Raw genomic sequence first — 21,882 nt, forward strand, 5'->3', positions numbered from 1 at the left:
TGCATTTCCATCCTCTGAATGGGAGATATCCACACCATGGAGGTGTGTTGAGCTGAATGCATGGGTGCCAACATCCCGAGCGGAGCTGCACATACGACAGAGCAGCCTTGACCCTGGAGATGGAAGGTAATGTTCTTTTGCAGCTGCAGTGCTGTCATAGTCAGTGCCATGCATCTGCGATGCAGTCCATTTGCATCCGACTAAATCCACCATGGAGATTGGCTGCACACCTCGCGGTACAGAGGCGTTATAACACAGACCGGGTTTTAACCTTAAATTAGTCATGTTGGAAATGAGGGCAATATGTGCTTGAGCTGTGAAATGCATTTATTCCCTGAGAAACTGGTTTTGGTTGAAGCAATTATTGCAGAATTGTTGCTTTATTATAATAAACTTTTTTTGTTCTAGTTATTCATAGACAATTATGAATACATAGTTGGAGCAACAGAATGGAGCCATGTCTTGCTCGTCTGCTTTTACCTGTCAGAGTACATGTAGAGACATAACTCCAACATGTAAGAGATGGAGGTTGGATTCATCTTCTACCTGACTTTTAGAATTTTAATAAAGGTTCCTCTGCTCGAGGCTCAGTCATTTGCATATTTGATTTTCCCACTCCTTCCCCCTAATCTACTCCTCCGACGTTCAGATAAGCAAGGTAAAGAGCCGACACATGATCACACCTGTCTGTCGCCGCACAAATCTCTGTCTCTCTCCCTCTTAGTGGCAGTGAATCTGTTGTTCATGCATACTGGATTGCCATGTCTTTATTTTTGTTCTACAGGTGGTAACAGTTGGAATTGAGCTGTTACTTTAAACTCCCTAGTTTTTAAAATATTTTTGGGAATAAAAACGTAACGCCTCACCTTGAGCTCAAACCCTGACTCTGTTGGTCTGTAGTCGAGGTCATTTTTGTTCTCAGTGTCTCCTCCCAAACAGTGTAGGTAGCGAAGGTTCCAACGTTTGTGTTTTTGGAACGTTAGAACGGTGAAGAGGTGGATGGAGAGAACAAGAAGAAGAAGCAGTAGAAAATGTCTGAAAGTGATGAACAAAAGAAGCGGGGTAGGGAGTCCGAGGTAGAAAAAGTATTTGAGAGCGGTGTGAGTGAGGGGTGGAAGGGAGGCGGGATCATCCATCAATGTGATACCTGCCTTGCAGGTGATGGATGGATAGATGGCCGTGCAAACTCAATAATGCTCACTCTCTCAGGTTATTCACAGATCAGCGAGCAGCACTGCTAATAAAGTGATGAAATGCTTTTGTGTCCTTGCCTGGATTATTCCTCAAGTTTTGACAGGGAAGACTCTTTTTAATTTCTAAATAACCTTTGGCGCTTTGACTGCAGTAGTCCGTCTTCTGCCTCTGTCCCTCGCACCGTTCTATGGCGTGTGACCGCGGGGGGTGGGGGGAGTTAGACCTCCATTCATTTACCCTGAAAAAGAATTTGGCCGTGACACCCTTTGATTTGCATGCCGTGTTGCCACGCTCCAATCAGACAGCAGAGTCCGAATGAAACAGATTGAGAGGATGGGGAAATGCATTAATTAGTGCAGATGATTGTCTGTTGAGCATTCAGTCACAGATCATATTTCCTCATCTTTTTTTTCCCCCACTCATGGAGCAATAAACATCTAATTTATTCGGATCCAACAGGATTTAATTTTGTGCAGAAGGCCTCGCCAGGCGGCATGGTGCTTTGTTTTCTTTTAATTATTGGCCAACCATTAGCCCCCCACTCTGCCTCCCAGCTCCCCAGATTACAGCACAATCTTCCAGCAATGATTTTGACAGGTAAGTGCTCTGTGTACGCACTGTAATTTTGTTTGTTTAGCGTGTCCTGGACATGGTGAGGATTTATTGTCCACGTCCGTGACTGCCGGTAAAACCCTCTGAAAAGCATCTGAAATCCTCCCAGGACCCTTTTAAAACCTCCCACCCTTTTTCTCCTGCTTGGCCGTGGTGGAAGAATGTATGCATCTACAGAACCCTCTCTTCCACCGGGTCTTCTAAGGGTTGAGTCCGGGCTTAGTTCAGCACTGGAACATCTACAGGAGACCCATAGGGAGTTTCAGGAGACCCAAAGTGAGCTTGAAGCACACGGTATTGCTAAGCAGTGCTCCTCAATACACCCACTCTCTCGTCCACTTTACAGATTTATCTCTGAACTGTAAAGGAACCCGAATGTATCATTTTTCAAGCATTTCTCCATCGGAGGAGGAGGTATGCACAGCACTTGCTGGCCCTACAGGTTTGTCAAAGGTTGAGAGAAACACCCCCGGACGTCAATGTCATGACTATGAGATGAGAAGTCTAGCGAACACTGCAGCGATTCAAGACCTAGAGGTGGACACGTCCAGTGTAAACTTGTAAATGCGTTCTCTGCCATCGTCTAAGGTATGGGATTGAGTTGTCAAGAAAATGAGAACTGCCAGCCCTTTTTCTTAGGCTGTTCTATTTATTTCTGCCTTGCTTGAGATACTGCAGCTAGAGCCTCGAGCTTATTTCTGCTCTTGTTACATTACCTTTTAATTACAGAAATAACTAGTTGGAGGCAGTTGTTTTGTATGAGAGGGGAGAGGAGGGTTGTCGAAGATTTATTTTGGATGTGACCTTCTCCACACTAGCTACAGCTGTAATCAGTGGAATTAATAGCGTAATCAAATTATACACAAACTCATAAATCATCGCCGAGCGCACTGTCACGGAGTTCGGCTATTAATGGCCCCTATTGTTTTGCCACCGTATTAAAAAATCACGTCCCCTGATTCCCGCCTTGATAGGAACTGAAATGCCATTTAGAGGCTATAAAGACCGGGGGCTCAGAGGGGTCCCAGATTTTCACAACTGTTAATTTAGCAGCGATGCAGAGTGATGTCGCAGATGCCAAAGGGGGGGGGGGCAGGCGAGTCAGGGCCGGCCGCGCTTCAACGGCGCCTTTTCAGCCGGGGGATGGCATCATTGGGACAGACAGCGGCCAGTTAATTAGAGTAATATCAGCTTAAACGTCTGTCAGTTAGGGTTAATGACATCAAAAGGGGTTCCCTGGCGTCTGAATGGGGTTCTGTAGAGGCCATGCGATGGGCCTGGATGATTGCCTGTGAGTTTTATTCTCTTGATGTTTTATTAAGATGCCATGTCTGGTAATTCATCTATGGGGCAGGTACAAACCTTTTTTTAGGAGCAACGGTGGTGGTTGTCTGTGAGGTAGGCGTGTCTTGGTCCCTCCTCTCCATTCCTCCCTCTGTTTTCTCTCGACCTGCTCTCCCCGGTCCGTCACAGCTGGCAGAGCTCCCTTAAACCCCAGCCATCTCTCTCCGTTATTCCCACTGTGTTGAAAGAGCCCGTGCCAGGCTCATAGACCTGTGCTGTGCTGACCTGTATGCAGCTGCGTCTCTGTGGGTGGGAGCGCACATTAACCTGGCCAAAGCGCACAGTCTGCACTGTGTTCGCCACTGTACTGTTTTACTTCAAAGTAATTCAACCCAAGTACACTTGATTTTTGCAAAGTTTTGCCAAAGCAAGGATCATCCACAGTTTTTATATGTAATTGTCACCATCATTAAGTTGTTTGAGGTGATTTGAAAAAAGTTACATTTATTTGTCAAATACACATTTTAGAGTATTTTTATAATGCATTGCAGTGAATATCCTATATGTTTATTCACTGACTGGCCACTGTCTTAAAGGACTTGTCTCTTTTGTGTATTCTTCTCAGGATGTGTGCTGTCTTTGGAGGGATCTATTGTCTTCGCCACTCAGTTCAGTGTCTGGTTCTGGACAAGGAGTCCGGCAAGTGAGTATTCCATCGGCAATTCACCACAACACACACACCAGTCCTCTCCCCTCCCCCTCCACAATAAAGAAGTGTGAGAACAAAAAAAAAGTGAGAACAAAGCAGTAAAAGAGAGATGGATTTGTGTTCAGGGCTGAGATAACAAAAAAGCTGCCCTGTTCTTGTCAAGCCCCTTTGTTCCAGCCCTCCAATCAGGGAGCAACCTCGATTAGAAGTAATTTGTGTATGTGGTCCTCCAAAACAAGGAAAGAAGACGGGGTCCGGAATATAGATACGAAATTAATTCTCTGGGAGACGGGAGAACCAAACCCCCTCACCCCCCACCTGAAGCAGCCAAGCTCGGAAGACAAATCACAGGCCCTGCCACTTGGGCTGGCGATGAGTGATGCTGGTTTTTCCTCGTGGCCTTACCTCCACTAATTGATTTTCATCTGAAGACAAAAAAGCCCTCTGTTACTGCCTCTTAAAAAATGAGAGTTCATCTCCAGTCTCCCTTGATTAATCTGCGCTGATAATGTGCGTCAGGCCCTACTAGAAAGCCCTTTTAATGAGTTTCAAAGGTAGATTGTTGTCATAAACTAGGTTAGATTAGTTTTTTTTTTTGGAAGGCTCGATATTGAGATTCTTTCATCTTGGTGGTGGGTGACCCTGGGGGCCAGGAATCTTGTGGTGGAGCAGTGTCGTGAGGAGTAATACTGTATATGCTCTCTCTCTCTCGCTCTAATACTCGGCCCAAAGACTGAAACTCCCAGCCCCTATCTCTACAGCCGGTCTCTGATGTTGGCCATTGGGGAAATACTGCCTTCTGGGACCTCAGACTGGAAAGTGCAGTTCCTTTGATAATGTGTTCCTCTTTGTGAAAAATGCTAATGGTACTCAAGTCTTTGGTTCCGGCTTTCTTTTTCATTTGACGTATCCACGTGCAGCCGGTTGGGATTTCCTAGAGTGCTCGTGGTTCATGGTTTTTATCTACTTACTACCCAGCGCTCTGCGACGCCTAATGCACACGCCACACACTGACTGGTCCCCTCTAGTCAAAGCGCAATTTTTAACACATTGAAATGTGCAAAGTCAATGGCAAGCGCTAAGGCACAGACCCGAGTCAGAACCAGCCCCAGTCTCTCCTAGTTTTCTGTGTGAACGGCGTTTCAGGTTGGAGCTGATCCAATGCCATGTAAGTTAGCGCTAGAGAGAAGTCCATAAACGAGCGGTGAGGCGTGGCCGAGAGGGCCCGCGCCGTTCTCCACGTGCGCCGCACAGGTGTCTACTCTGCTCCTTGTTCCAAGGCAAGCCTAATACATCATCAGTGGGGGAAAAAGTTTTGCGAAGGTGGAAAAAACTGGCAAGGTGTCTGCCAGGCTGAACAATGATTTTAATTTCCCCGGCGTCATAAATTACCTCCTTATGTCTCCTCTTATTACATACATAAAGCTGAAAAGGGTAGAGGGAGATTAATAATGCAGCACCAGCAGTGGATGATGTGACCTAACATCCCAGCTGCCACTCGTCTGTCCTGTCCTGGACCTGCTCCTCCACACTACTACAGCAGACACCTGCACCGTCTGTCCTGTCTGTCCTGTCTGTCCTGTCTGTCCTGTCTGTCCTGCCTGTCTGCCTGTATCTCCTGACTCCACTGACCAGCCGCTTCACTCCTGTCACTATCCATCCCTTAGTCTTAATGCGCTTTGATCCTAGTCACTTCCAACAGAGGAGAACTTGCCTGTGACAGTCATGTCCGGTAAGTCATGCGGGGGGGGGGTTAGTTTGTTTCACTTGGCCGAAGTAAAGAGTTCCTTCCAGTTGAGATGTTTATCAAAGTCGTAACTGTTCATGGCTGTGTATAAGGCTGTGACCGTGACTGCTATGTGTGTGACTTGCGTGCTTTATGAACACTGTTTATGAACTACAGTTCTGATCAATAAAGCCTGCCGTGGCCTTGTGGGTAGAGGGACGGTAATCATACTATTAGATGTTAGTTCCAAGCTGGACCTTTTTTTATGTCTCGGCTCAGGTTATGCCTCCAGGTGTGCGGATAACAGGGGATATACATTTAGTGTTGAAGCACATTTACTTGATCATCCTATTTAAGATCGAAAATATTAGTTATGTTTATTTAGATATATTGCACTCGTGAAGGTACTTTCCTGGATGCGTTTTTTTTTTTGCTTCAAAAAACCGTGGGTGTTCTCTCAGGGATGTGAAGGTTGTGGCCTGTATCCCGTCTCCTATATCCTATATCCCACTCCATTGGTTTAGGATTGATTTGAACTGCCAGCTCCCACTGCCAAGCCCCCTCCTAGTAAATAAATCTTCATTTACATAAACAGTCCATCCTGCAGTCAATCTCTCCTAGGTGAGGATTATTCGGAGGGGTGCGGTTTGGAGGGGGGTGGGAGCGAGCGTTTTGGAGTGCCGCTTGCCTTCTCCTTTATTGTGTTGTGAAAGTCCATTTCAAGGATGTCACCCCAAGCCCATTAGTTTGGATAATGAGCCCTATAAAGCACATTTATAACTCTTGACATAACAAGCAGACAGATTCCCCACCGTTCCCCCTCTGTCGGAGAGGAGCAACGCAGGAAGGTCACACTGCTGCTGCCCAGGACTGGGGGCTCAGAGGCTCGCCTCCCCTCATCCTGCCTCTCCTAGCCTCACCTCGCTCGCACTGGCTAACTCACAGATTGCACCAATCTGGCCAATGTTTTGGGTTCTGTTTTGTGCTTGCATTGTTTGGACAAAAAAAAAAAGAGTATTCAACTCTGGCTTTTCTTACAAAGATTAATGAATCAGCCCAGGCCATTTGTATTTGTTTCGACGGTGGTGCATTGAGAAGCTGCCAAAACAATCCTTCTCTTTTGTGCTGGACTATAGGCTGTAATGTTCTGAGGCACAGATGCCAACTGTTTTCCCTTTCTTGACAAAGGTCATTAATTAATACCATCTCATGAAGCATACAGCTCAGGTCGGTAAAGGTGTTTGGTATAACAATGGAGTGTTTATTTTTGTGTTGGCCATTTTTTTTTTCTCCCCGGACTAAAGGTCCCGACGCTTCTGATCATGTTCTGCGCATGTTTATTTGTTTATTCTCTACTTTACGCACACGTCTCTGCTCTACTGGGGCAGCAGGTAGCCTAGCGCTGGGCCAGTAAACGAAAGGTTGCTGGATCAAATCCCCGAGCTGACAAGGTTAACAAAATCTGTCGTTTTGCCCCTGAACAAGGCAGCACTGTTCCCTGTAAATAAGAATCTGTTTTTAACTGACTTGGGTAGTTAAATAAAGGTTCAATTTAAATTGAAATAAAAAATACTCGTAGAGAACAGGCTACTCTGGGGAATGGTTCTCAATTAATAATAAATAATGAAGTTCGATCAAAGCTGAATCAATGTCTACAAGATCACACAATGACAGAATATAACGTTACTGTAATAAAAAAACACCACTACATTTTTTCCTTTCATGTGGCCAAAACGGCGCGCACCACTAGGCAAAATACACAGGGAGGCTATGTTAGTTTGTTCAAGGTGAAATTTCACCATTTTTCAAACAGCACCACCCCAACATCAACATATGTGAAAATGGCTTTTCTATGTTTTGTAGTAAAAAAAAATATATAGAGGAAAACAAGTGTTTCCAATGACATCAACCAATTAGCGGGCAATTTCTACTCGTAATTAGTTAAAATCGTGACGCACATTGATGACATCATTAGTGTATCTCCCCCCCACAAAACATAGAAATGTGTCATTTTCACATTTGTTGATGCTGGAGGTGATGAATATGAAGTAGACATTTAGAGAAATGTCCCTTTAACACAATATGCTAAAACGTGCTCACTGTACATCATTCAAAACAACACTCTACGCTACTTCACTGTATAACTCTAAATGCATATCCCCATGAAACCGATTTGAGATCAAATGGATGGTATGTAGATGCTGCATGGCCGTTTCACTGGTAAAACTTAGAAGAATTATCATTCATGATTGACTGTGGGAAATGTGAAGGGAAGGAGACCAAAGAAATGTGTCCGTAATGTATAGGTAAAGAAACGCATGCACAGAACTTGATCCGAACATGCGCAGAAGCTTTGGGACCTTTCTAATCCGGGGGGTCAGGGACAAGTCGTATCCGACACCACTCAATAAATGCAAATCAAAACCGCATCTGCAGACTTAGGCAACAAATTTATGGCATACTCCTGAGGACCTGTAATACGTCCACGCCATTCTGTTCACGGGTGGACTCATAAGTCCCTGCTGTTAAATCCGTGGGGCGGGTTTAGGGTCATGAAATATTGTGTGGATGAAGGGCGGCTGGTAGGTGGTGGGCGGGTTGAATAAAGAGAAAACGATGCATTAAAAAAAAATCCAGAAATGTATAGTTTTAGTGCAATTCATATCTGTAGGCTACATTTGGAGTTTTTTCTTTCATTATTTTTTTATCTGGCATTCGTGTGTAAGCCTAAGCTTTAGGGCCTAACTGTATGAGTGCCAAATACACGCCAATCACCAAATGCTTTTGGGTCTTTTGGGCAGAAAAAGTTAGTCGTCCCACTGAGGCAAATAAGACAAATTGGGAACTGTACATTTTCTCTATTTGCGGGTTAGAATCGGGTGCAGGCCTCCGATTTTCACTGGCATACAACTGAGTGTACAAAACATTAGGAACGCCTTCCTAATATTGAGTTGGGCCCTCAGAACAGCCTCAATTTGTCGGGGCATGGACTCTACAAGGTGTCGAAAGCGTTCCACTGGGAACCATGTTGACTCCAATGCTTCCCGCAGTTGTCTCGATGGCTGGATGTCCTTTGGGTGGTGGACCACTCTTGATACACACGGGAAACTGTTGAGCATGAAAAACCCAGCATCGTTGCAGTTCTTGACACACTCAAACCGGTGTGCCTGGCACTTGTTACCCCGTTCAAAGGCACTTCAATCTTTTGTCTTGCCCATTCACCCGCTGAATGGCACACATACACAATCCATGTCTCAATTGTCTCAAGACTTAAAAATCCTTCTTTAACTTGTCTCCTCCCCTTCATCTGCACTGATTGAAATGGATTTAACAAGTGACATCAATAAGGGATCACAGCTTTCAACTAGATTCACCTTGTCACTCCATGTGATGGAAAGAGTTTGTACACTCCGTGTTTAGTCGGGCAGTTGCAGATGGGTTATTAGCAGGTGCGGGTGACATACTTAATATGAAATAATTTAAAAAGTTATGAATTAATTTTAAATAATTATAAGAAACTATTTCACTCATATTGTAATTAATATTTTTCATAAAAATCTGGAAACACTGGACAGTTACTTTTTTAATGTTTTTTTTCTTCCCCTTGTTTAAGGTGCAAAGCTGTGATTGACACTCATGGTCAGAGAATTAGCTGCAGTCACTTTGTGGTGGAGGATGGCTACATCGGGGCAGACCAGAGGAAGAACACGGATTCCAGGTGAGAGTGGCTCCCAATACTCCTCCTCAGCACCTTCTCTACCTAGCCATTGATACTGGTCTCACCTACAGTTTCAGGCAGCACATTAATTTAGTGAGAACAGTGCATAGCCTCCATAGAGGTGACATTTCTCGTGAAGTCAACTTGCGAGAAGGGGTCTCTGTGCCGATAACGGGGGGATCTTTCCTCAGGTCTTTTGTGCGGTAGGACAGTTTCAGTGGTGTCATGGTGAAAGGGCTGATTATCCCAGACACTCCACAGACCTGGCTGCAGGTGACTGGGCTTTGCTTTGCTTTGCTCTGCTTTGCTCTGCTTTGCTCTGCTTTGCTTTGCTCTGCTCTGCTTTGCTCTGCTCTGCTCTGCTCTGCTTTGCTCTGCTTTGCTTTGCTTTGCTCTGCTCTGCTCTCCTTTGCTCTGCTTTGCTTTGCTTTGCTCTGCTCTGCTCTGCTCTGCTCTGCTCTGCTTTGCTTTGCTCTGCTCTGCTCTGCTCTGCTTTGCTTTGCTCTGCTTTGCTTTGCTTTGCTCTGCTCTGCTCTGCTTTGCTCTGCTTTGCTTTGCTTTGCTCTGCTCTGCTTTGCTCTGCTCTGCTCTGCTCTGCTCTGCTTTGCTTTGCTCTGCTTTGCTCTGCTCTGCTCTGCTCTGCTCTGCTTTGCTCTGCTTTGCTTTGCTTTGCTTTGCTTTGCTTTGCTCTGCTTTGCTCTGCTTTGCTTTGCTCTGCTCTGCTTTGGTTTGCTCTGCTTTGCTTTGCTTTGCTCTGCTCTGCTCTGCTTTGCTTTGCTCTGCTCTGCTCTGCTCTGCTCTGCTCTGCTTTGCTTTGCTCTGCTCTGCTTTGCTTTGCTTAGCTCTGCTCTGCTCTGCTTTGCTCTGCTCTGTTCTGCTTTGCTCTGCTCGCCACACCGCTGCCTGCCTCCGTCAATGGAGACCTTGACATTTACACCACTGACCCCAATTAAAGCATGACTAATGCTCTTAAAGACAGCAGCGCAGAATGACTGGGCCGGGCCCGGCCAGAACCAACCCGGCCACTGTTCTGTTGTAGCATGGCCCAGACTGGACTGTCTCACAGCCAAAATCTACCGCAAACCCCCCCCCCCCCCAAAAAAAAAACAAGAAAGGAAAACAGTGCTGTAATAATCTAATAATATTGGTGCTGCTGTATTTTTTTTCTCTCTTACTGTTGTGCCCCCCCTGCCCCTTCCTCGCTTTCATCCATCCTCTCTCTTTTCACAGGCAGATATCCAGAGCGGTCCTCATCACAGACCGGTCAATTCTGCCATCCGATTCTGAACAGCAGGTTGTTCTGTTCTCCATATGGCTCGTCCCCTATCCTGTGTCCCACACAAAGAGATGTTTTGACATATTCAAAGGGACCCCCCCCCCCCCCCCCCCCCCCTTACAAGCACAAAATACATTTAAATGCTATTCAGATATCCAGTGTGGCTTAGCGGTATTCCTGCCGAGCCTGCACTTTTTTTGCTACTCCTGTTGTTTTGCATTACATTATATTTTATGCTCTATCACATTTGTATAGATTCTTGGTCCGCGTTCAAGTTCTCAGCGCAGAAACAGCAAAACATCAAAGCTAATTTGGGAGATCACTACAATAGTTCTGACGTGCGGCTGTCTACCGTTTTAAGATCTCCAAATAAATTGCGGAAAAAGTAACCAGTTCAATGAAAGCCCCCCCCTAATGCTGTTTGTTGTGACTGGTTTGGAATTTGATAAACTAATCCTACCGGCTGGAGAATGGGAATTGACATGCTAGCATTAGGTACGCTAATTTGAGTGCCAGTCTTCGATATGGATATGAAAAACATGGAATAATGGCATAGAACACGTTGAATGAAATCTGATCAATCCAATTCCCCTAATGTGTCTGCATAAAGAGAATATATCCATTGAATTTTCATCCCTTCTTTCATGGCACAAGTTTTTTTCTTTTTTTTCTCCCCGGCTGAATTTCGGCTTTGAATATCACTCACAAAGGACAGAGGGAAAACCGTGTGTAATTTCTGCTCATTAGGTAGTGGGGAGAATATGAAATTAATTTCTGTGTCTTGACACAGTGTGGAAATGGAATATTACATGACTGTGTGACAAAACGTAATTAAATATGGTCTCTTTTGTAATTAGCTGTTGGATGGTCCTGTGGAATGACAGTGTGGACCGAGGCAGATACAAGGGGGAGATTGGCCCTGGCTGTCTCTGTCCCCTGCTTTTCCCCTCATGGGAGAAACTGACTTTCCTTCCTTAAATTTGTCCACTTGATTAAAAAGGAGTGATTTCACTCCTGCTCCAGCCAGAAAGGACATTATAATAACATCCAGGGGATTCATATAAAAGGATTACAGGGATCCCATTACTTAGAACTGCAGTTTGGTAATAGGCTTTAGGATTGTCTTGCACACTTCATTAGGGCTGTGTGTGTGAGTGCCTTACGGAAGCACTGCACTTTGTGTGGTTCAACTCTCTGTCGGTCTGTCTAACGTACCTGTCTGTCTAACGTACCTGTCTTGTCTCTATATGCACTGTAGATCTCCCTGGTCACTGTGCCTCCCGTGGAGCCTGGTGGTCCCCTGGTCCGTATCATAGAGCTCTGCTCTTCCACCATGACCTGCATGCTAGACACCTGTGAGTCCAGCTGCACCCCGGCCACTCACCCCTCTCACCCACCCACTGCCCGGGACAGGGGATAAGGGGGGGGGGGGGGGGGGGGGGTCGTATTAGGCAGCGCCATCTACATAGAGGGCCGTTGTTTTAGAAAGGTAATTCCATGATGCTTAGAGGAGGCAGTTCTGGCGGACTAGCTGACATCAGGGTTGTAAGGCAGACTAGAATTAATAGAGGAAATGAGACTGAAAACCAAGATTGAGAGAAGTGGGGTGAGTGAATGATTGCGTCTCTGAACATTCCATCTCCTGTGTGTGTACAGAGCTTTGGGTCAAACTGCTGCTGCTTTACCGGGTCACTGAATCAGTCGTTCAGACAGCTGGAAATATGACCCGGTTTTCCCTTTGAATTGTGGCTCCAGTATCAACGACGACGATGATGATGATTCCATCGTTAACCGTAGTGTTATTTATGAGTGTTATTGTTTTTAGCAATCCCGGTATTATTTCCCAGTCAGTCATCATACTTAGATAGATGAGCAATGGTGACAGCTGCCCAGTGACCATCTCCATCTCCATAGGGGAGCTGGGGTGGGCGAGAGGGGAGTAATCAGCAGAAGTCCACTCCCTCACTCTAGGAATAGAGTCTGGAATGATGGAATTGTGAAGTGGAGCCATTGCTCCTACTGTTTGTGTGTGTGTGTGTGTGTGTGTGTGTGTGTGAGAGAGAGAGAGGATGGAGATGGATAGCTGTAGCATCCCTTAAGTAATGTAGTTCTACCTGAGTGGATCAGTTGCAATCATAAGATGATGATGAGCTTGACAGGCCTGCGACACACACACACACATAAGGTAAACCATTCATCTGCATTGAATGATACTTGCAGAGTTTACAGTCTACAGAATATCTATTTATACTGGTGAATATATACCAGGCCAATCTGATCCGAGTGTCTTCCTCAAGGGCAGCTTGGCTTCCTGGGATTTGAACTAGCAACCCAATGGGAACAATGGTGTTTTGCCATTTTCAAATGGAAATTTGGCCATGAAATTAGCTGTCTTAACAGTAAAGTCTTCTCTCCCTGGCTACTTTAAAACTTAAAGGCCTGAAGACAGCAGATATGCATCCTGATTCTCCATCTGCTAGCTTAGTTTCCCACAGAACGAGCATCAAGTGTCTCAGTGGACAGCCCTGCTGTACAACAGTGTAATCCTCCCAACTCTCCTGGTCTTTTTTGTTTGGGCCCTGAGCTGACAGAGTGGAGGGCCTCCAGAGTCCCAGTGTGAGTAGAGTGTCACATACGTCCTCTGAGCAGCATCTCCATGGACCCTCTGGCCAATGACGCACCTCTCATCCCACTGGGGAGGCCTGTATCCTCCATTCACCCTCTATACCCCCCCCCTCCAGCCAGCACGGCACAGTCAGGAGCTATCTTGTTCCCATTGCTGTTGTTGCTCCTTTTGAACCCCCCCCCAAAAAAACCTGTCAACCTGCGAGAAAGAACAAAAAGGAGAGGAGATGGAGCCCTACAGTTGTCTTGAGCTCTTGGGATTGCCCAGGATCCTACTCTCTGGATCCCAGCGCTGCCACCGTTAACATGGTGTTCACAATACCGCCCTGCAGGAGCGGGGCTGAACGCTTTGAAGATGAAACCACCTCTTCCCCCCTCGGAGGTCCAAACTCCATGCATCCAAAGCCCAGCTCCCTCCAACCCCATCCTCTCTGGGCACTTTTCATGGAACAGTCCCAGCCATGCTGCGGAGGAGACACTGACATGGCCTTGCTGTGCAGTGTGTTAAGGAATAGGTTGTTCGGGAACTGACTGTGGAGAGTAATTAGACAATGTTCCATCTCTTTAGGGAAGGTCCCGCTCACATGCTACAGGATAGACGGGCTGATGTGAACTTGGAGGACAACAGCTGCTAAATGACGCAACAATGATATTTTGCTTGGCTAATTGACACCGTGTGTGTGTTCTTCGTCTACCTCCCTCACACAGATCTGGTGCACCTGACATGTTCCTCTGCCTCTGGCTCCGCCCAAGAAGACCTAGCTCCTGTGGTGTCCAGGCTCTTCCACACACCAGCTAGTCCTGGAGAGGAACCTGCAGAAGGTACAGTAGGAAATGCTCACCTGGACCCCCCCCCCCCCCCCCTTTTTTTTTATACCCTCAAATATCCATCTAACCTCTCTTCCCCTCTCCTGGCTTGATTTTACATACCACCACCTTCACACATCACTGTCACTACTTGATTCAAAATAATGTGCTCAGATGTTCTAAGTACCTCATTCCTAAAGAAGAAAGATCAGGCTAGTTTGTAGTTGGGTGAGAATGCGCTGACATTTGTCGGGGTTTGCTTGGAGACGTCATCAGTAATAGAGATGATTGATATTGATGGCTGCGTGCCAAACTGGCGTTAGGCCGTTGTCCCATTGATTCCCATTACCTTCTGTCAGGCTCGGCTTGGTTCCTTGATGGCGAATTAGCACACGACCTCGGACGGAACCTCCTCTTATTACGCCGAATTATAGATATACTGCTTCAACATGTTCCTCTAGAGATGTTTCCCTGGACCTACTTTATGTCCTTTAGGGTTCTCACATGGAGCTGTGTTGTTTTTTGTCAACATTTTCTTTCATTTAACGCACAGAACATGAGTATGGATCTTTTTGAGCATGGATTAAATGAAGTATATCAGTTGATCATCTTGGCCTCCTTGGGTGCTTCCTTTTTGTGAGTAGCCGACCTTTTGAAGCTCGACAGATCATTTTTTTCCCTCTCACACACCGGCCACCATTCATTCTAGCCTGAGCGCAAACCCTCATGCTGGCTTTCTACCTACAGAACAGAATTGGGCACAGTATTTACTTAGCAAGGAATGGAAATGTAATGTTTAATTAGCTCCAGCATCCCATTTGGCCTGGACTCATAACTTATGAATCTGTCTCCCTCATGGGGAACAAATTTGCCTCGAGAAGCAATAACTTTTGCCATTTTGGATTTGAAACCATTTATTGCTACTTAATGCAGATAAATCTAATATGTTGGAGTAGTCAGTTGTGTTTTTACCGAGGCGGGGATCGGTTTTGTCCGTGGTAGGTTATGGCTTTTCTCAAACCTCGTTGAGGTCAGTTAAAATAGCAGCTCCATTCTGTCCGAAACCAACACAGAGATCCACAAGCCATTTGTTGTTTTATTGCTGTTTCTCTACGGCTGTGAGACAAGGTCATCACGAAAGTGACAGGCGTGATTGAGATCCCTCTCCTTTTCTCCTCTCTTTCTCTGACATCCTCATTCCCTTTTCACCACCACATCTATTTTCTGACTCATCATCTCTCTCTTTTTCTGCTCCCCCTTTTTAAAAAAAAATCTCTCTCCCTTTCACCCCGTCTCTGTTCCTTCATTTTGCTTTCTCCCTGCCTGTGTGTACACACGAGTCTCTCAGGTGGTAGGCCAGCGCCGTGCAGTGCAGTGTGGGGCTGTGCTCTGTGACGCCACCCTTTTTATCACAGGAATGAGGTAGTAGTATTTTAATTAAAATGTCAGAACAAATACTGTGAGAGTTATTGAGGATGAATCACTAGATAAGGGGAGCAGTGGGCCAGAACAGGTCAAAGAGACAAAGTCACCTGGCTGGCTGGCGGCTCCTCATTCATCCACTGGGTAGGAGGTGTGGTGCTGCGGGGGGGGGGGGGGATTGGAGAGGGACATGGAGCGGAGGGGTGCACAGCAGAGGCTCTGGGGGGGTGGAGGTTGCAGAAGGTTAGGGGTAGGGCTGGAGCAGTCGGGGGCAGGTGCACATCTGGCAGGTGCACATCTATGAGCAGGATGAGGACAGGTTGGATTGGGCTATCTCCTACTCTAGATGATCCCACTGGCTCCTACTCTAGATGATCCCACTGGCTCCTCCTCTAGATGATCCCACTGGCTCCTCCTCTAGATGATCCCACTGGCTCCTCCTCTAGATGATCCCACTGGCTCCTCCTCTAGATGATCCCACTGGCTCCTCCTCTAGATGGTCCCACTGGCTCCTCCTTTAGATGATCCCACTGGCTCCTCCTCTAGATGATCCCACTGGCTCCTACTCTAGATGATCCCACTGGCTCCTACTCTAGATGATCCCACTGGCTCCTACTCTAGATGATCCCACTGGCTCCTACTCTAGATGATCCCACTGGCTCCTACTCTAGAGGATCCCACTGGCTCCTAGTCTAGATGATCCTGCTCTAGCCACTTCATTGGAAAATGAGTTTGAACCAATGCAGCGTTGTGAAATCCGGTGTTTTTAAAGAACGAATGCATTCCAGAAGAGACTGTGTGTTGATGTGTGGTGGCAGGCCGGCCAAGCAGAGAGCCAGTGGGTGTTAGAGGTGGCTGATATTTGGGGGTGTTAAGCTCCAGGCGTGTACAGGGCCCCGTCAGGAGCACAGCTCTATGCTAATCTGACATTTCTCACATCTGTGACAGGGCTGTGTGGAAAAACTAAACAATGATGTCTAAGACGTCGTTGGTGTGTATTTGGTCAGGTGTGTGTGTGTGTAGGTGTTGTTTGTGTATTTGGTCAGGTGTGTGTAGGTGTCGTTGTTTGTGTATTTGGTCAGGTGTGTGTGTCGTTGTTTGTGTATTTGGTCAGGTGTGTGTGTAGGTGTCGTTGTTTGTGTATTTGGTCAGGTGTGTGTGTGTAGGTGTCGTTGTTTGTGTGTAGGTGTCGTTGTTTGTGTATTTGGTCAGGTGTATGTGTGTAGGTGTCGTTGTTTGTGTATTTGGTCAGGTGTATGGGTGTAGGTGTCGTTGTGTTAGTGTGTATTTGGTCAGGTGTATGGGTGTAGGTGTCGTTGTGTTAGAGTGTATTTGGTCAGGTGTGGGTGTAGGTGTCGTTGTGTTGGTGTGTATTTGGTCAGGTGTGTGTTTGGTCAGGTGTGTAGGTGTCGTCGTTGTTTGTGTTGGTGTGTATTTGGTCAGATGTGTGTTTGGTCAGGTGTGTGAGTAGGTGTCGTTGGTGTGTATTTGGTCAGGTGTGTGTAGGTGTTATTGTTGGTGTGTATTTGGTCAGGTGTGTAGGCGTCGTCGTTGTTTGTTGGTGTGTATGAGGTCAGGTGTGTGTGTGGTCAGGTGTGTGTGTGTGTGTGTGTGTGTGTGTGTGTGTGTGTGTAGGTAGGTGTAGGTGTATGGAGAAGATGCGTGGATGGACAGGGGTGTATGTTGAGGTTGGGTGTATGTGGTCAGGTGTATGGAGAAGATGTGTGGATGGACAGGGGTGTATGTGGTCAGGTGTATGGAGAGGATGTGTGGATGGACAGGGGTGTATGTGGTCAGGTGTATGGAGAGGATGTGTGGATGGACAGGGGTGTATGTTGAGGTTGGGTGTATGTGGTCAGGTGTATGGAGAAGATGTGTGGATGGACAGGGGTGTATGTGGTCAGGTGTATGGAGAGGATGTGTGGATGGACAGGGGTGTATGTGGTCAGGTGTATGGAGAGGATGTGTGGATGGACAGGGGTGTATGTTGAGGTTGGGTGTATGTGGTCAGGTGTATGGAGAAGATGTGTATGTTGAGGTTGGGTGTATGTGGTCAGGTGTATGGAGAGGATGTGTGGATGGATGTTGAGGTTGGGTGTATGTGGTCAGGTGTATGGAGAATATGTGTGGATGGACAGGGCTTGAATGTTGAGGTTGGGTGTATGTGGTCAGGTGTATGGAGAGGATGTGTGGATGGACAGGGGTGTATGTTGAGGTTGGGTGTATGTGGTCAGGTGTATGGAGAAGATGTGTGGATGGACAGGGGTGTATGTGGTCAGGTGTATGGAGAGGATGTGTGGATGGACAGGGGTGTATGTTGAGGTTGGGTGTATGTGGTCAGGTGAATGGAGAAGATGTGTATGTTGAGGTTGGGTGTATGTGGTCAGGTGTATGGAGAGGATGTGTGGATGGACGTTGAGGTTGGGTGTATGTGGTCAGGTGTATGGAGAATATGTGTGGATGGACAGGGCTTGAATGTTGAGGTTGGGTGTATGTGGTCAGGTGTATGGAGAGGATGTGTGGATGGACAGGGGTGTATGTTGAGGTTGGGTGTATGTGGTCAGGTGTATGGAGAAGATGTGTGGATGGACAGGGGTGTATGTGGTCAGGTGTATGGAGAGGATGTGTGGATGGACAGGGGTGTATGTTGAGGTTGGGTGTATGTGGTCAGGTGAATGGAGAAGATGTGTATGTTGAGGTTGGGTGTATGTGGTCAGGTGTATGGAGAATATGTGTGGATGGACAGGGCTTGAATGTTGAGGTTGGGTGTATGTGGTCAGGTGTATGGAGAGGATGTGTGGATGGACAGGGGTGTATGTTGAGGTTGGGTGTATGTGGTCAGGTGTATGGAGAGGATGTGTGGATGGACAGGGGTGTATGTTGAGGTTGGGTGTATGTGGTCAGGTGTATGGAGAGGATGTGTGGATGGACAGGGGTGTATGTTGAGGTTGGGTGGCCTTTTGAAGTGTCGTCACGTTGATGGTGCCACACCTCTGCTGCTCACCAAATTAACTAAATCACTCTGCTACCCAAGGCAGGAAAAGTAACACATATTATAATTGTGTGACATTTTGGTAATGACCACACTGACATTTCAGACTGACACCTTTTTCCCTCTCTTTCTTTGGGTACCTTTTTTTTTTTGGTCCCTTACATTTTAAAGGGTAATGATACAGAATGACGGTTTTTACGCTTTGAAAACCAGGAGCCTTCTCGCAGCTCCAAATCATCCTCTCTCGTTTTTGTTTGACCGCTTCAAGTCTCACTCACGGACCGATCAAAGAGTGTCAAGAAACACTTTCCCATGTGCCTTGTCGGCAAACCAAATGTCACCCCATTAACAGGAATCATGCTTCCCCACAGATAAGATGTGTTGAAAGGGGCCTGTTAAGTTCCCGTCTCTTCTCAAACACCGACGGAAATATTCCTCCACGACTAAATTGGCACCATTATGGCTGAGCATTTCTACCCGAAAATATGAATTTGAGTTAATGATTCAATTATTTGGTAACTTACTGTTACTAATACCCTGTTATCTAGGGATTTTTTTTCAACGGCAGACGTGAGCTGCATCCGTATAGCGGTAACATACATCATATGTTCCCGAAACATTTCAGCTAATGTCAGGTGATTCCTCCGTTGATCTTCAGTGCGACTTCTGTCCGTGCACGGCTCTCTGTAGAAATCTGAACACTACATTACATTCATGACGCCGGTCCTTCCCCCATCCAGGAGAGGAGGAGAGCAGGGGACCGATGGTGCTGTGGGCCCTGTACTTCAACATGAGGGACACTTCTGCTGTGGACAGGAGCAGTTATGACCTGCCCAGTAACGTACATGTGTGTGCCAGCCCTGATACCGCCCTGGGCAGTGACCACTCCATCAAACTGGTAAGTGACAATGTCCAAGAGATATATATATATTTTTTTACTGTCACGCTAAACTTGTAAGAATTGCGTTCTTTAACGTTTATCATTGTTCAAAATTGAGCAAATAATTGGCTAACGATGACTTGCATCACTAGCCTGGAAGTGTACTGTCCAATGGGGCTGATGGTGTAGATTGAGTTGTCCTCACCTGTCTTTGTTGTGTGTGTTCGGCGTCGTCTGTCATCTCTCTCTCTCTCCAGGCCGAGGCAGTGTTCCGCCAGCTTCTCCCTGACGAGGAGTTCTGCCCCCCGGCCCCCAACCCCGAGGACATCATCTACGATGGGGATGGGCCCCAGGGGGAGGGCCCGGGCTTTGAGGAGGCTGCACCAGCAGAGGGTGCTGGTGCCCAAGGAGGAGAGAGCGCTGGGAGGCAGGAGGGAAAGGAAGCAGTGGGACCAACGAAGGGGGTGGGAGACTCCGTAACACCGGAAACTGGGGCTGGGGATGAGCCGAGCCCCACCAGCGATGAATAGCCCCACGCACCCCCCTCCGTGTACAAACAGACTGCTGCCTTCTGCCTCAGAGTCCTGGCATGCACAGCAGTCAGTCAGCACTCCTCTGAAGGCATAGCTGGACTCTGTGGTCTTGGTAACCACATAGCGTTCTCATCCCAGAAAGCCTTAGAGGGATCATCTTCACCATCCTTGATGTGGTCACCTGCAGAGACATTTATATATATACATATATACAGTATTTACATTGATATGCACAGTATATTAATGGAGTCATTTCTTTACTGGGCACTATATAGCAGCCTGCTCACTGTATTTTTCCTCTCACCTGAGGTTGATGTAAAGGTTCGTCTGAGTGTGTGGGGGGGGGGGGCTGTTCTTTCTAAAAGCCGTTGCATTGTGATGTGTGTTCTTAATCAGGGTCTCTGGCGTAGAGCCCAAAGAAATGGTTGCCTTTTTCCTTTTTGCACTCACGTTAAGAGTTTCGCTCAGCCAGAGAGGACGTGATGCTGTTTTGTTTCCCGCCTCTTGTGTATGTCTGGAATGGGTTTTCTGGGCGTTTTTAAGGCCTTACAGGAAGTATGAGACGCCTCATCCTCAATAAGAACCCCCCGAAACACTGGGCAGGGATAGCCTCGCAACGCAACTTGCATGTTTTCACACACACTGCTGCGCCATCCAATTGTACTCGAACCCCACGTCTCTTTTAATGTGCTTAAGTATTTCAACTCTGTTCTCTCATGTGTATTGTCGCTGTCACTATCCTTTTTAAAAGGTTGACAACCATTAAAGTGCTACCGAACAACGGCTCCTGTATCTCGTTTTAGAAAGTCATTTACAGTGAAGTTGGAGATCAGTTTCCAACTGAATTGGAAGAGGAGAGGTAACAGAACAGAGGCAACAGCAGCAGACGGAGCGCTCCAATGACACGCCCCAGCTCTGTGGCTTTGACAGGTGTGAGCCAATTTCCGTTCGGGAAAAAAAATCTGATACAACTGTAACAATGTGTGATGTGGCTGCAGCTGTCGGTGGAGCACGACACACTCACGTTAGCAAGGTGTTCCTGCTTCCAGAACAAACAAAGCTCCACAGTTTACCTGGAAAGAAAGAAAGGGAGGTGAGAGAGGAGCGAGAAAGGGAAGGTAGAGAGCGAAGGGTTTGATGACATTTGTTTTGTGGTGGCGTGACAGAACAGATGGCTCATTACGCCTGTGAATGCTCTGCTCACGGGGCTTTGTTTTGCCGTAATTTGATCTCCGCTCTGTTGAGAGTATTTACAGATTCAAGGGAGATGAATTACTGTAAAACACATGGCTGGGTCATTAAGAGCTGGCAAATATGCTCTTTATTGGAGGAGAGGATAAAACTAAAAACAACCTCATTGAGGGGAGGATTATCAAGCTACATAGAGAGTACGAATATACTAGTAGTATTTTTCTTACGGTATATGTTCTGTTTGCTTAGTTTAGTGTCACATACCTGACTATTCCTGGAGACAATGTATGGCTTTTGTGCTGGATATCTGGGCCTGAAGGCTATAGCAGGCCTCACTGTCTCCTCCGTAACATCAACAAACACTGCAATGTCACCCTCATCTGTTACGGCAGTCAAAGACCTTTTAGAGCAGGGCATCAAATCAAACTGACATATCCTCATTCAAACATACTTCCCACTTAATAATCGCTTGTATTTCCAGGATATTTTCCTCATTTAGTGTCACCATTTAGTGTTTGTAGACTCATTGTTCTTGTTTTTCTCCACTTAGTGAACCAGCCTCTCAATGGTATCATTGGGAATCAATTTTCTGCATGGAGAGTCGTGACATTAAAATGCAAAAGGGTAAAGAGAGCCACAGGCTAGACACCTAGCGGGGCAGATTTCACTCACTCTATGGGGGGGCAGACTCATAGAGACGGCAGAGAATGTGCTCTTATGCACAGTAGATTTTTTTTTGTGACAGGAAATGCTTTCTGTAGATTTCTTCAAAGATAATTTACATCAGATGTCCTTTTCTGTGGAATGCTGCGGAAGAGTTTCTTAGGAATTCAAACATTCTGAACTTGTTTCAAACATGATCATTGGTGAACACCCAAATCAGTGAAATTACTATACAAACGCTGTACAGTAA

The 21,882-nt window shown here is 46.5% G+C and overlaps 1 protein-coding gene across 2 annotated transcripts in view; it reads left to right on the forward strand.

The window, feature by feature from the left end:
* Window positions 1–20,570, forward strand: part of chm (CHM Rab escort protein) — a 35,287-nt gene extending 14,717 nt beyond the window's left edge. For both annotated transcript variants that reach the window (XM_036933288.2, XM_036933289.2), the window contains exons 9-15: window positions 3,716–3,793; window positions 9,139–9,243; window positions 10,474–10,537; window positions 11,778–11,874; window positions 13,853–13,966; window positions 19,106–19,263; window positions 19,503–20,570. In XM_036933288.2, the coding sequence (XP_036789183.2) occupies window positions 3,716–3,793; window positions 9,139–9,243; window positions 10,474–10,537; window positions 11,778–11,874; window positions 13,853–13,966; window positions 19,106–19,263; window positions 19,503–19,775 (889 nt within the window). In that variant the 3' untranslated portion in view covers window positions 19,776–20,570. The remainder of the gene's footprint in view (window positions 1–3,715; window positions 3,794–9,138; window positions 9,244–10,473; window positions 10,538–11,777; window positions 11,875–13,852; window positions 13,967–19,105; window positions 19,264–19,502) is intronic.
* The last annotated feature ends 1,312 nt before the right edge of the window (window positions 20,571–21,882 follow it).

This window comes from Oncorhynchus mykiss, chromosome 10, assembly GCF_057628025.1.
Source record: "Oncorhynchus mykiss isolate SJ-2025 chromosome 10, ASM5762802v1, whole genome shotgun sequence".
NCBI classification, from domain to species: domain Eukaryota; kingdom Metazoa; phylum Chordata; class Actinopteri; order Salmoniformes; family Salmonidae; genus Oncorhynchus; species Oncorhynchus mykiss.